Consider the following 13784-nt stretch of genomic DNA (forward strand, 5'->3'; position numbering starts at 1 on the left):
AGTGGAAGGATGGTGGAAGAGAGGAAGCCCCTCAGGGAGATAGATTACACAGTGGCTGAAACACTGGGCTGAAGAACTGGTGTAAAGAAGGCACAGGACTGTGTCATGCTTCCGGTCTCTTGTGCATAGGGTCCGCTGTAGGTCGGAACTGACTTAGTAGCACGTAACAAAAACAACAAGCCATCTAGTCGATTCTTACTTGCAGCCACCCTTCAAAGGTTGCTGAGTCTAACTCTTTGGGGGAGCAGCTAGTGGGTTGAAAACCCACAGTGCCACCAGGGCTCCTTATACAAGGTATTAGACACCACAACCCACTGGCATCAGGTGATTCAGACTCATAATGACCTCATGTGGGTTTCTGAGACTCAATCTTGATGCAATCAGAAATCCTCATCATGCTGCTGTTTGTTAGGCACCACGTGTATAAATGGGAGTCTGCCCTTCGGGGTGGGGGGAAGGCATTTAAACTAATATTGTTAATATTGTAGGAGTTGAAAAGGATAAAATAACAAAGAAACTGCATAAAAGGAGTGAGCACTTCTAGGTAGCATGCTTTATGAAAGTAATGATAGATACTTACCTGGCAGGGGAGATACCATGATCAGGAAGGTGGTGTTCCCAGGGCGAGGCTTATCCATTGCCCTCCGGATGTGCTGACCCCTGTGATTTCCCCAAATGTGGGAAACCCGACTGCATAATATGTGGTAGTGGGGACTGCGTTCACACTCTCTCCTGGGGGCGGGGGGAGTAATAATATTTGTAGCAGTCTTGGGTCAATTTCAGATGTAAGGAAGTATTGGAGGAAGAGTTTGGAGTTGTTGGAAAGGCATATATTCCAAATGCCCTGAGCTTTTTAATGGTAAACCATGTTCTTAGATTTTAAACATTTGACCAACTGAAAAATAACAGTGATTCTCAAACTCGAGTATGTCTTGGAGATACCTGGAGTCTCAGCGTGCTAGAAGCCCCACCCCTCATGATCTAGGCCTGGGGTGGTGCTCTAGAATTTGCGTCTCTAACAAGTTCCCAGGAATTGCTGACTCGTCAAGTGTGTTCACCACACTAAGAACCACTGATCTGTATGATCACTAATTTGGAATTTTGAAACTTGCCTTGGGCACATTTTAATTTTGATTAAAAAAATTTATAGATTGAACAAGAACGAATAGACAAGATTTGGCCAAAGCTCCGAGTACTTGCAAGATCATCTCCTACTGACAAACATACACTGGTTAAAGGTGAGTAACATTTAAGTTATATCACAATTTAATGAGAAAATAATAGACACTGAATATTAGAGTAAATAGATAACTTACCTTTTATCATAAAATTGAAATACATTTCTTTTGGCTATGAAAAGTGCGTATGTGTAACTTTAGTAATTAAATTAGAATGTGGCTCCTTTTGTAACTTAGTTTCTGGAGCTGGTCTTTTCCCAACATTTAATAGTTTCCACCTTTCAATGTTTATTTATTTTTAACAGTGAATCTGTAAACTAGTGAGGATATGCTGAAGAGTCATATTACTGATTAATGAGAATATCACTAAAACACAAATGTGTAATTGTATTTAAGGTATAATCGACAGCACTGTCTCAGAACAACGCCAGGTTGTGGCTGTAACTGGTGATGGAACAAACGATGGCCCAGCACTGAAGAAAGCAGATGTTGGATTCGCAATGGTAGGAACTCGCCTATACCACATTCAGATGTCATTTGCTGAGTGGGTTTTTGGTTTTTGAATTTAGATTTATTTTAAATAGTGGCTTTAAACCAGTATTTAAATTTAAAATTTACATAATTTCAAAATTAAAACATTAGTTTAATTTGTAGAATAATCCTTAGGCTGAAGTTGTTTTGTAAATCTTATTAGCTTACACGTTACTTTTTCTTGATACAGTGAATCTGACTAGAAATTTCTTTTTTTGAACATAATAGTAGTCTCTTCAAATAAAAGACATTCTTAGGATGATTATATGTATTTAAATTGAGTATAATGGAGTCTTCTGCTAAGCTAAAAATGTCACGAGTAACTGAAGGTCATCATTTAATATGTGGACATAATCTTTTTGATTGAAAAAATCGACTTGTATGGTCGAAAGTCTTGATTGAAACTTGAATATCTAAAGCGTTAGAAATGTTCTGTTTATGTCTATACTGTATGCACAGGTATTGGTGAAATGTTCACAATAATGGATACCATGAAACGCATATACATAAATATTAAATCATTTAAATTAGGATTTATATCCTTGAATCCGTCTCTTCCAAAGCTTTTTAATTTGTAATGAATACCTTTAGTACTTAAGGAAATTTAAGTATTATACTTTGTTTAGAAAACAGATCTATAATAAAAATTCACAGTCCAAAAATTTCTGAAATCGGCAATATTTTTCTTTTGCAGCAGACAAGTGTTTACCTCTTAACGTTGTTCTGAATTGATATTAGACTATGATTTGACCCATTAGTATAGGACTTTCTAGTAAAGGGTCAATTAGTTTAAACGATTGACTGTAGAGTTGATGGTTTAAAATGTAAACTCTCCACTCAACAAGAAAATAGAATCAACATGTTTGTATGGTGTGCTAGCTTCCCAGTGCGGACGAACAATGAGACTGTCTGCTCCTGCGAAAGCCCACAACCTCAGAAACCCCGGCAGGCAGTTCTGCTCTGTCTTACAGGCTTGCTGAGTTGGAATGGACTTGATGGTAGTGAGAAAAACCCACATCTGGCAATATTTCATGAGATAAATTATGGGCGCTCATTATCTTTCTTAGAGAAATATTGAATTCTGATACGCATTGGAATGTTTCAAATAGGATTTTATCCATCCAGGTTTATTTGCAGTGTGTGTCCCCAGGCACATTGCTGCCACATTAGAGAGATTTAGAAAAAGAACCGCCCTGGCTCTTTGAGAACAGGGGACCTGCTTGAGTAACTCAATCGCTTTGTACTCACAAGTCCCCATTCAGCCCCATCCCAAAGTCTACAGGGTTGGGCCGTATCCTGTATGAATTTCAGAAGACATGAAAGAGTAAGTGAAGATGTAAATAGGCACACCTTTTGCTCCAAGTATACCATGCTCTTGAGCATTCAGTGCATTCGGGGTGGGGGGACTTCATGTAGCTAGCTAGCAATGAAATGCATATATGTAATAGGATGTATTTTAAATTTTTTTAATTTTCCTTCTCAAATTTTGAGATACCAAGAGCTTTAAAACCAAAAAAAAAAAATCAAACCCACTGCTATTAAGTCAGTTTTGAATCATAACAGTCCTATAAGACAGAGAACATGTTCCATCGGGCTTCTGAGACTGAATCTTTATGGGAGCAACCTGCCTGTCTTCCTCCTGTGGAGTGGCTAGTGGGTGTTTTAGCCACTGTACGGTTAGCGGCTCACTGCCACCAGCACTGCTTGGCCTTTTTAAGTAAACGCAGGTATATGTAGTGCTACCAATATAGTGCAGTGGTAGTTATATTTGTGGAGGATTTTGTTAATTCGTTTTCCTCGGTGCTCTGAATGTCTTAGGCCCATTGTACCGCTTTTTTATTTTATCTGTTTTGGTTGCCAAAAAACATCTTCATTTGGAAAAAATAGAGAAAGCATACATGCATAATGCCTTGGAATGAAAGCACTCTTACTCATGCTTATTTGCTTTGGTTGTGCAGTTTCTTATTTTGAAACAGAAATGAAGTTATTTGTCTTAGAGCTTTATCCACAAGAAGTCACTATTAATTAGTTCTTTTGAGTAGTAGCAATGTCTTCTAGTTTTCAAAAGTGGAATTTTGAGCACTCAGTATGTTTATAAATTCAACGTTAAAATTAAATTTTCAACAGTAAAATAACAAACAACAAAATGGGTACATAATGTTATTCATAGCAGGCCTTTTTAATGTGCCTAAAATGTGATTATTACTACTATTGTATTATATGTTACATCTTTCCAAAAATTGGTACAGATACTTCTGTCACCAAAAGAGTCAAATTACAGATTCCTACAACCAGAAACATTTATGGTAGTAAAACCTTTTCCAAGGTAATTAAAATACTGTTTTGTTTCCCTCCCTGTCACCCACGTTAATGTGTCTACCTTCTAGCTGGTAATTTTTTTTTAATGCTATCATTTTAAAACTTTATTTGGATTAGTGAGGGGCTTCATTCATTACCTCAAGCATTAAGAGGTTGCTCTTAAAACTTTGAACCAGAGGTGTGTCGGAAGTTCCCACCTCCTGAATCTTCAGCAGACATACAAAGAAATCATCACAGCAGGGAAGCAGCTCAGTCTGGACTAAACGCTGCACATGGAAAGCCTCCAGGAAGAAGTATTTGACTCTGCTGGTGGAAACTGGCACTGGTTTCCTAAAGGAGGTAGCTTTGACCGAGGGAGAAGACCCTCCGTTAATAATGAACTAGAAGCAGTTTCTTATTAGTCTGTGCTATCGGTTTGACTGATCCGTGACTACTCTGGGTGACAGACTGTAACTGCCTCCTAGGCGTTCCTAGGAGTCTTTGCAGGATGGGTTTCCAGGTCTTCCCCACACTCTCTGGCAGGTTCCAAACGCAAGGTTTTCAGTTGCAGGCTAACATGGACACACTGCGCCACCGAGGACTCAGCTTGCAACAAGGCGCTGCCGTAGCCGGCACCTGTCTGGCAGCATGATTCTGCGAGGCGGAGTGTAGCTCCGGAGAAGGGGCTGGGCAGTGCCCCTCCACTACTAGCAGTTCACTGTAAAACAGACATAGAATGCTGTTTTGCTTTTCACATTTTGTTATAAAAGCACAAATCTACAGGTTTCTTTTGATTGGTGAAACAGGTGTTAATGTAGGGTTGTTGGTTTGTTTTTTAAGCAAAGTGGCAGAAAGCAAATTTTCTAAAAGTATTGAGGATATCTGTATTCTGATTTAAGTATGATTTTCTTCAGTATTGTGTTGCTTATAACTGCAGCTCACTCATTTTTATTAATCCACAATAGTAATCCATCTCATTCTGCTGATTGCCATTGGGTTAATCCTAGTTTGGAGTTTCTAAGTACAGCTTCAGTAGATTTTGTAAAACCCTGTTGCCATACCCATTTTCACCCCTTCTTCCACAGTTAATGAATGCTGTCACGTGGACACAGAAAGTCAATCTTTCTCCTTCCCTACTGTGAGTTTAGGAAACAGATAGCTGCGGTCTGCAGAATTGCTTATTGTTTGACTATTTGCTTTCCTGCCTAAGTTTCCTTCTGGCCTTTTTTTTAAGTATCTTTTTTGGGTGACTTTTTGAAAGAAATGGGGTATGTAACTTTGAACTTTATTTTCAATATTTACATTTTATTACTACTAAAATGTCTTTCTGAAATTCTGTATCTTAGAATAGCTAAAGTATTTTGTGGTAAATTTTAGACAGTAATTATTAAGTATCTCTTGGTTCTTAATTTTATATTTTTGAACGTTAAAAGTCTTTATTTGAATTGATTGGTCTAATTCACAGGGTATTGCTGGAACTGATGTAGCTAAAGAAGCATCTGATATTATTCTCACGGATGACAACTTCACGAGCATTGTTAAAGCAGTGATGTGGGGACGAAATGTCTATGACAGCATCTCAAAATTCCTGCAGTTCCAGCTGACCGTTAATGTTGTCGCAGTGATTGTTGCGTTCACGGGTGCCTGTATTACTCAAGTAGGTGGCAGTTTATTTATTGAAACTTCTTTTGATAAGCAACAAGTTTATAATATGCCTTTTTAAAATACTGAATATTTAAATAAGTAGAAGCTTAATGCTTAGGTTAAGTATAATAGAAGTATAATCCTGTTCTGTACCTTAAGTTTTTTAAATTCTAAAGGCTTTCTGAGAATTGCTGAGTCCCTGGATAGTTGTGAATATCTATTAGGAAACATATCTTTTTTAGGATTCACCGCTTAAGGCTGTGCAGATGCTATGGGTAAACCTCATAATGGATACGCTCGCTTCCCTGGCTCTGGCAACCGAACCACCCACTGAGTCTCTTTTGCTTCGGAAACCTTACGGTAGAAATAAGCCTCTCATCTCACGCACAATGATGAAGAATATTTTGGGTCATGCATTCTATCAACTTGTGGTAGTCTTTACACTCTTATTTGCTGGTAAGAATTTTCTCTCTAAAAAAGCTTCAGTTCGTTGATTCTTAGATGTATTAATGTTGCAAAGTTGTCAAGAAGTTAGTTGTTCCCAACTCCTTATTAATCTTGAATGTTTCCTTTGTTATAAGGGAATACGTGGTCAGTGTGAGGAGTCAGCACCATAGGTAGTGGGGTAGTGTCCTCTAATGTCTTGTCCTGGCTGTGCCACTAACATAAATCATGTAGCTGTGTACACCACCATTACTGCTCAGCCTTCAGTTTCCTCAGCTGTAGAATCAGAGAGAGAGAGAGAGTTAATGCTATATGCTATCATTTGAAATCTAATAAACAGACTGGCCAAGTTTTGTTATTTCATACTTTCTGGAAATGTAGATTTGCTGTATATGTTAATTATAAAAGCTCTCGTCATTCTTTTAGGAGAAAGGTTTTTTGACATTGACAATGGAAGAAACGCCCCTCTGCACGCCCCTCCTTCAGAACACTACACCATCGTGTTCAACACCTTTGTGCTGATGCAGCTCTTCAACGAGATAAATGCCCGGAAGATTCATGGGGAAAGAAATGTTTTTGAAGGAATCTTTAATAATGCCATCTTCTGCACAATTGTTTTAGGGACTTTTGTAGTACAGGTGGGTAACTGTAGAAAATAGCTTCAAACTTTGTTTTTATGTGGGAGACCTGTTAGGTAAACAGCTGGCTTGCTTGAGAAATGACTGGCCTGCTACAAATCCTAAAGGAGCTGGTATATAAAGTGTGTACCCCACTAAGCGCACCACTGACTCTATGGCTATGGTGCTTCACATTCTCTCTCTTGATAATTGTTCTCTTCATGTCATGGTTATCAAAAGTACTATCATTTTAATGTTGTTTAAAATAAGACTTTAGAGACACCACTTTTTGTAGTTTAGCTAGATTGATCACTATAGTTTATTACTAGGTAATAAAGATTTTGACACATTTCACAATCCATGTGATTTTGAATGCCTGCATTATGTGGTACCTCCCCATTGTCTAAGATGTGTAATATTGTCCAAACAAAACTTAAAGGGCAGTGGAGTGTGCAGTGAAAGGAGTGCCGTGGACTTTTGACTGTAGTGATTTTACTTAGCAGTGTCTTCATATGACCTTTGACTTTGAGACGCTTACTTAAATTATTGTGAGTAGTGGAATGTGGAATCAAGACCAAACCCCAAAACTCATTGCCTTCAAGTTGATTCTAATACATAGCAACTTGATAGGATGGAATAAAACTGCTCCTTTGATGTTCTGAGACTGCCTTTATAGGAGCAGACGGCCTCCTCATCCTTCTGGATAGTGTCTGGTGGCGGTGAAGAATCAGACCAAAGGAATGAATTGTGTGGTTATGCTACCAGCCAGTGAACAAAATAAGATTTAGAATTAAAAAGTAAAGCTTTGCAACAGTAGAATCATACAGGGAACAGAACATGTTTAGAAAGAAAATCTTTAAGAATTTTAAGTAGTTCATTTAGCTTATACCTTGTGCACTGTGGATCGATATCCAAACCTAAAATTACTTCTGTAAAAACTTCTTTTGCCTTAGCTCTCAATTCCTATAACCTTTGGAGGAAACCTTTCTTGCTGTGCATTTTCTGAAAGTATTTCATGTAAATTTAATAAAAATCATTGTTTGTGACCCTAGAATTTTAGTTCTTCTGTTGCTTTAGAAACAGTTGTTTTTACTCCGGAGATTGCAAGAGTCAACTGCTTATCCATCAAGTAAATCTAGTAACTTAGTTCTCACTGAGGCTTAATGTTGACCAGAGAGAGTTCATGTGAGATGTCATTTTTCAGTGCTACTCCGAGTATGGTCTATGGACCAGAACAGTAAGGAGTTTGGGCCAGAATATAAATTGGCAACAATAGTTACCACACTGCTTACCTCAAGTGAGGATTTTAGTGTTGTTGCTGGGTATTTCTTGTTATCTCTTGATGAAGAAGAATACACTGTGTTGGTTGCCAGTGAACATACCTTACCTTATCGTGGACCAGCATTTTTGAGTAACATTGTTGTAGACAGTGTAAGTAGGAAGATACTAGGACCTGTGACTTACCCATATTTTCTTTGTTCCTGGGGCAGTCTAGCCAAAGTCCTATTAGATTTAGATACTTGAAGTACTTCACCTTTTAAATTGTCACATCTATGTTTTATTTCACACTGAGTTTTCATTCATTTTATTTATAATGGATCTTGGAGTGCACAATAATCCTTTGCCAATATTTGTAATTTCTTTGTAGTAGTTAGTTAATACAAAACTGTTGTTTTTAAAATATCTTCTAAGAAGGTACTAATCCTTTTGAGTTACTCTTAAATCATGAGATAAGAATTTTAGAAAATCTTGTCTCTTCTTAAAGGCATCTAATTTGAGTGCTTTGGGCTGTGAACTCTGGAGTCAGTCAGCATGTTCACATCATTATGCTGCTTCTTATTGGTTGTATGCCCTTATTATGAACTACGGTTTCCCGCTGTAAAATGGGACTCACATATTACGTCACATCTTAGAACTAGTGAAGCACCAAGGACAGCCATACATGTACATTTCTGCACGTAGTGCCTGATAGTCCGTCAGTTCTTCTCCAGATAAACTACAGGCTTTAACCTGTTCAACTTTAGTTAATCCAATATATTATAAGAGATAATACCTGGTTTCCTTATTGCCATTTAGGAAATGCTTCAGTAGGCAATTCAAATACAAAATGACGTGAGAAATACGCATTGCTATTTATATTAACCTAGTAGTTTAGTAATAACAAGTTAAAGAATATTGTTTCCTCCAACATTAAAGTGAAAGATTAGAATTTCTTATGAAACAAAAGTAGCCAATCAAAGTGATCATTCATTTCCCTAATATTTTAGTATCTTCCTTTTAGGCTTCAATATACAAAAAAAGGCAAAGTTTAAATTTAAAACTTTTGAGAGCCCTCATAAATTGTTGCTGTTTTGCTCACAGTTTACTTAAGTTTACAAAGGAATATTACTTATTTTTATATTGCTATTAAAATACAGATCAGTTATAATCCAGGTGATTGGGCAGTTACAGAGCATTTTTTGTCTATACAAATTTTCTTGACTTTGAAGTACTGTAGAATTGGTAAATGCATATAACTGAGTCAAGATGGATTTTTTCGGGTGGGTTTTTTTTTTCAAGTTGAAAAATGTTAACTATTGAAATGATTCTTTGTCTTTCAATGTTTGGCAGCTACTCTCTGCCATGTGGGAGAGAGGCCTCTCAGACACAACAGGCGGGTGTTGTTCAATTAACTCTTATTATTCCCAAGTAGTCTGTTTTAGGACTTATAAAATGGGAAGAGAGATGTACAAATATTACAAATTTTATTTATATAGATTGTTGCACTTCACTCTATAAAGAAGAGCAAACTTATGGGAACTGAATTTCAATTCAATGTCATAGAACTTTGCAGGTTGCTTTTTTTTCTCTTACAGGCCGTTCATATTTGGAAGGAACAGCTATATAGAAAAAAATTGAATATTATGTGTACTTTTCTAGAACATGTGGTCTTTTCCACAAAAGTGCACTATCTTTTGTAGAAGGGCATAAATTAGTCAGAGTTTTTCTTTTAAATGCAGGAGAAACATAGTTACTTGGGATTTCTAGGGAAAAATATGTAGTTACTCTTCATCATAATATTTAAATGTGTTATATAAGCATTGGTTAAAATATACATGAAAAATTTTGGTAGAGACTCATTTATTTTATACTCACTAATATTCTATAATTCACCATCACAGTAATGGCTCTTCAATTTGCATCCTAGAGGACAAAAATCTGTATATTAAAGAAGTATTGATTTATAAATGTTTTAATATTTCAATAAATTTACTCTTGATTATCCCTCCAGATAATAATTGTGCAGTTTGGTGGAAAGCCTTTCAGTTGTTCAGAACTTTCGATAGAACAGTGGCTATGGTCAATATTCCTAGGAATGGGGACATTACTCTGGGGCCAGGTAAAAATACATTGTTTATTTAAATCTATAATGATTTTATCTTTTTAATTTAAAATTTCTAGAGTACATTTTCTTTAGTTACCTGTAGTATTTGACTGTAACTAGTTACCAAGAGATGCTATTTAAGGATCTGTTGTTGTCTTATTAATGTACTATTTGTTATAATGTATCACCTGGGTTTTATGATTATGCCTTACATAGAAGACTTTTAATTTCTTAGTTTTTAACTTGTGTTTTACAATAACTTTTACATTAAAGATGATGTATTTATAACTGATTAGGATATTAATATCTTACCTTTTGCTTCATGACCTGTTTTCTTTTTCTTGGGAATAATTTAACAAAAATGTAAAACTATTTTGTACTTAAGCCTTTTCATGATTGTGTTACATAATGAGATGTACAAGGTTACATCAGAAAGTATTGCTACTAGTATTTCAGTTCGTACATTCAGAGGTTTCTTCCAAACATTGTGTTATTGTGTTTAATATGTCTCTCCGATCAGTGAATGGCAGCAGACAGATTCTTCCTGTAACACACATGCCTTGGTTTGTTTATTTTTGTTAGGTTGTTAGTTTCTTTTTGTTTCCAGAATTGAGTGCCTTACAAAATTAAAGGTTCCATCCAAGCAGCTGTTTCCCAGCTCTTCTGGGCTGGTTATATCCAAGGCAGAGAGGTCGTCTCAAACGGTTACAGTGACTTTTTTGTTGTTTTTCCTTTTTATTTAATTCTAAAGGAAGAATCTTGATTATTTTTTTTTTGGACGGACTCGGGAGAATCACGGGGGCTTATTATGAAGGAGTTTTGAGAATACAGAAAACCTCATTGGGGATCAAAAGGCCAGGAAATTTGCACCAAGAAAATCTTTTCCATCACAACGTACCTGTCTCATTCTTGAAGGGGCAGAGGGACTGTTCTGGGAGAATTTTGTTGAGACATCTTAGTCTGTCTACCCTCCAGCCCTGATCTTGCCCCTTCGGAGTTCTTTTTGTTCCCAAAAGTGAAAAGAACATTTCAAAGGGATGCTATTTGAGTTTCTTGAAGCGCCAAAACTGTCATTGTTACGTGGTGTAAATTGAAGAACACAGAATCCTTCAGAGAAGGGTTAGAGCTTTGAAAGCCCTGCTTTCAGAGTTGAATGGACACTAGATGGTGGCTGTGTCAGTAAGCAATAACTTCACATTTTGATGTTGTTTAATGAAAGTTTATTCTTTGCAGCAATACTTTTTGACTAACTCTTGTATATAGCCTAAAATTGTGGTACACTTAATATTTATAATAGATAGCTGGTTTGCAAATAAGTGAATGCTTATTTTTTTAATAAGTGAAAAAATAGTGTGTACATGGTTCATTTTAAGCCATTTACTATTGCTATAGAACTAGCAGATAGAGAATCTATACTGACATTTTCATAAGTTAGTACACAAGAGGCTTCAAAGAGTTTATGTAAATATTCCATTATCTTTAGTTCTATTTTTCTGTGAACTTTTTGAAGCATAACTTGTGAACAAATATATATTATCATTTTCCAAGTTAGTCAAATCAAACATTTCTGATATTACTTACCCTTTTTTTAAAAAAATATCAAGTACCTTTTAAAGATATTAGTTACCTTTTAAAACGTACTTAATGTACCTTTTATCTTGCCTTTTTCTTCATTGTATCTCTAGCTTCTGAGATTTCTCATCTCGTTCGCTTCTCATCTCGCTTTAAAGACCTCATTAATAGAGAGCTTCTTTTAAGTGGGATCCATACTGATTCACCTTTTTTATTATTATTGTAATTGTTTTATAAGTTTCTCTCGTGGTGGAACAAACTTTTCAACCTCCCAAAATGGTTGCCTAACTTGAGGAAGAGGAAATTAATTACCTGTCAGTACACCATCTCAATGGGCTTCAGTTACTTACTCTTTGATTGGCCACTTCTTTTGATCTCAGGTGTACCAGAAGTTCAAAGGTCATAGGCATTTGATGTCACTCCATGTGACTCAGGGCCTGTCTCACCAGTGTGCAGTGAGAAGTTAGGACTAGAAGTTCTGTGGGCAATTACTTGTTTCCTCATGATAATCCTTACTGCCTTTAAAACAACAAAAGATGTAAATACTTAGAGGAGAATACTTACCAATTGGTGTTTTGTATCCTTGTAAGTTGGAGGGCATTTGTTTCTACTTGTCATTATTAATCCATTTTCATCCAATTTTAAATGTTTGCATTTTATAAAATGTTAATAAAATTATTTTCAGTATCAATTTTAAAAGTTCTAATATTTCTTGACATGTTTTTTCTCATGAAGTCTTACAGTGCTAATAAAGACTTATTTTTTATTCAGTAAGACGTCCTGTTAGGTGCATTTTAATTTAAATTTAATAAGAGGTTAGTTTAATATATCAAAGCATGACTGTCATTTACTATCGTATATGTCCTAACTGAAATTCAAATAATCCAATTAGGTTCATTTTCATTTAGAGACATTTTTACCCTACAAACTTAAGCCATTTTTGTAGCTAACAGAAGATTGTCTTGGTTTGGAACTTTAATTTTATTTTGTTTTTTACTCTGAAAAAGAAAACCTGATCCACATGACCTCAGCGCTTCATTGATAAAGAGAGTTGGATATGCGTGCTATTTGTAATACCTTTTGGATTAAAGTTGATCAGTTTAACTGCACTTGATTGAATTTTCTCTAAGTTTTTTCCCCTGTGTTATAGCTTATTTCAACAATTCCAACTAGCCGTTTAAAATTCCTAAAAGAAGCTGGTCATGGAACACAAAAGGAAGAGATACCAGAGGAGGAATTAGCAGAGGATGTTGAAGAGATTGATCATGCAGAAAGGGAATTGCGACGTGGCCAGATCTTGTGGTTTAGAGGTCTGAACAGAATCCAAACACAGGTATGGGCCTGGTAGGCAGGTAGGCCAGATGCCAGGGGCCAGGGGCTTTTTGGCCTGGGGAGGAGATTGCAGTGCGCAACTTACGTTCTTTTCCAGCTTTCCTGGCCCACAAAACTAACGCTTTTGAAAAATAGTCCTGGCGACTGGAATGAGCGAAAGTTTTAATGGACATGAAAGAATGTATCTAGATTCCTCTAGATTCCTTCTCCCTCTTCCTCTCAAAATGCTACTCTTGCTCTGTAAAAAGTGCCTTTTTCTTTACTTTTTATATGTTAATAGATGGAATGGCCCTTTCTCTTGTTCTCTCTCTCTCTCTTGCTGAGCAAGCTGTCACAATCTCTGATTCCTTGCAGATGGATGTAGTGAATGCTTTCCAGAGTGGAAGTTCCATTCAGGGGGCTCTAAGGCGGCAACCCTCCATCGCCAGCCAGCATCATGATGTAACAAATATTTCTACCCCTACACATGTAGTGTTTTCCTCTTCTACTGCTTCTACTACTGTGGGGTGTGAGTGTGTGTTCCTAAGTGCATGAAATTAACATTTCCTACTTCACACACCTAACGTTTCTCATTTTCTCCTTAATGTTTAAATTCATTGTTCAGGCTTTTCATTAAGCTTTCTTTTCGTAAAGTGGATCGAGACCTCAGAGTGTTGTCATTGTTGTTTCATTTCTTAGAGGGCTAGATAACAGGTGGAACAATTTGCAACAAAAGGTTAGATAAGAAATTTGTGAGCTTGTCTCTCTGCTAACTTACAGTTAAATGGGGAATAAAATTGTAGCTTGGGATTTGTGAAACTACTA

At 36.5% G+C, this 13784-nt stretch overlaps 1 protein-coding gene and 1 non-coding gene across 5 annotated transcripts in view; both read left to right on the forward strand.

The window, feature by feature from the left end:
* Window positions 1–13784, forward strand: part of ATP2B1 (ATPase plasma membrane Ca2+ transporting 1) — a 123034-nt gene that overhangs the window by 102546 nt on the left and 6704 nt on the right. For all 4 annotated transcript variants that reach the window (XM_075551189.1, XM_075551192.1, XM_075551191.1 and 1 more), the window contains 7 exons: window positions 1151–1238; window positions 1575–1681; window positions 5473–5664; window positions 5894–6107; window positions 6522–6733; window positions 9984–10091; window positions 12799–12981. In XM_075551189.1, the coding sequence (XP_075407304.1) occupies window positions 1151–1238; window positions 1575–1681; window positions 5473–5664; window positions 5894–6107; window positions 6522–6733; window positions 9984–10091; window positions 12799–12981 (1104 nt within the window). The remainder of the gene's footprint in view (window positions 1–1150; window positions 1239–1574; window positions 1682–5472; window positions 5665–5893; window positions 6108–6521; window positions 6734–9983; window positions 10092–12798; window positions 12982–13784) is intronic.
* Window positions 573–735, forward strand: LOC142451910 (U1 spliceosomal RNA). The gene has a single exon (XR_012785015.1). It is a non-coding gene; the product is annotated as a U1 spliceosomal RNA (small nuclear RNA).

This window comes from Tenrec ecaudatus, chromosome 6 (genome assembly GCF_050624435.1).
Source record: "Tenrec ecaudatus isolate mTenEca1 chromosome 6, mTenEca1.hap1, whole genome shotgun sequence".
In the NCBI taxonomy this organism is placed as follows: Eukaryota; Metazoa; Chordata; class Mammalia; order Afrosoricida; family Tenrecidae; genus Tenrec; species Tenrec ecaudatus.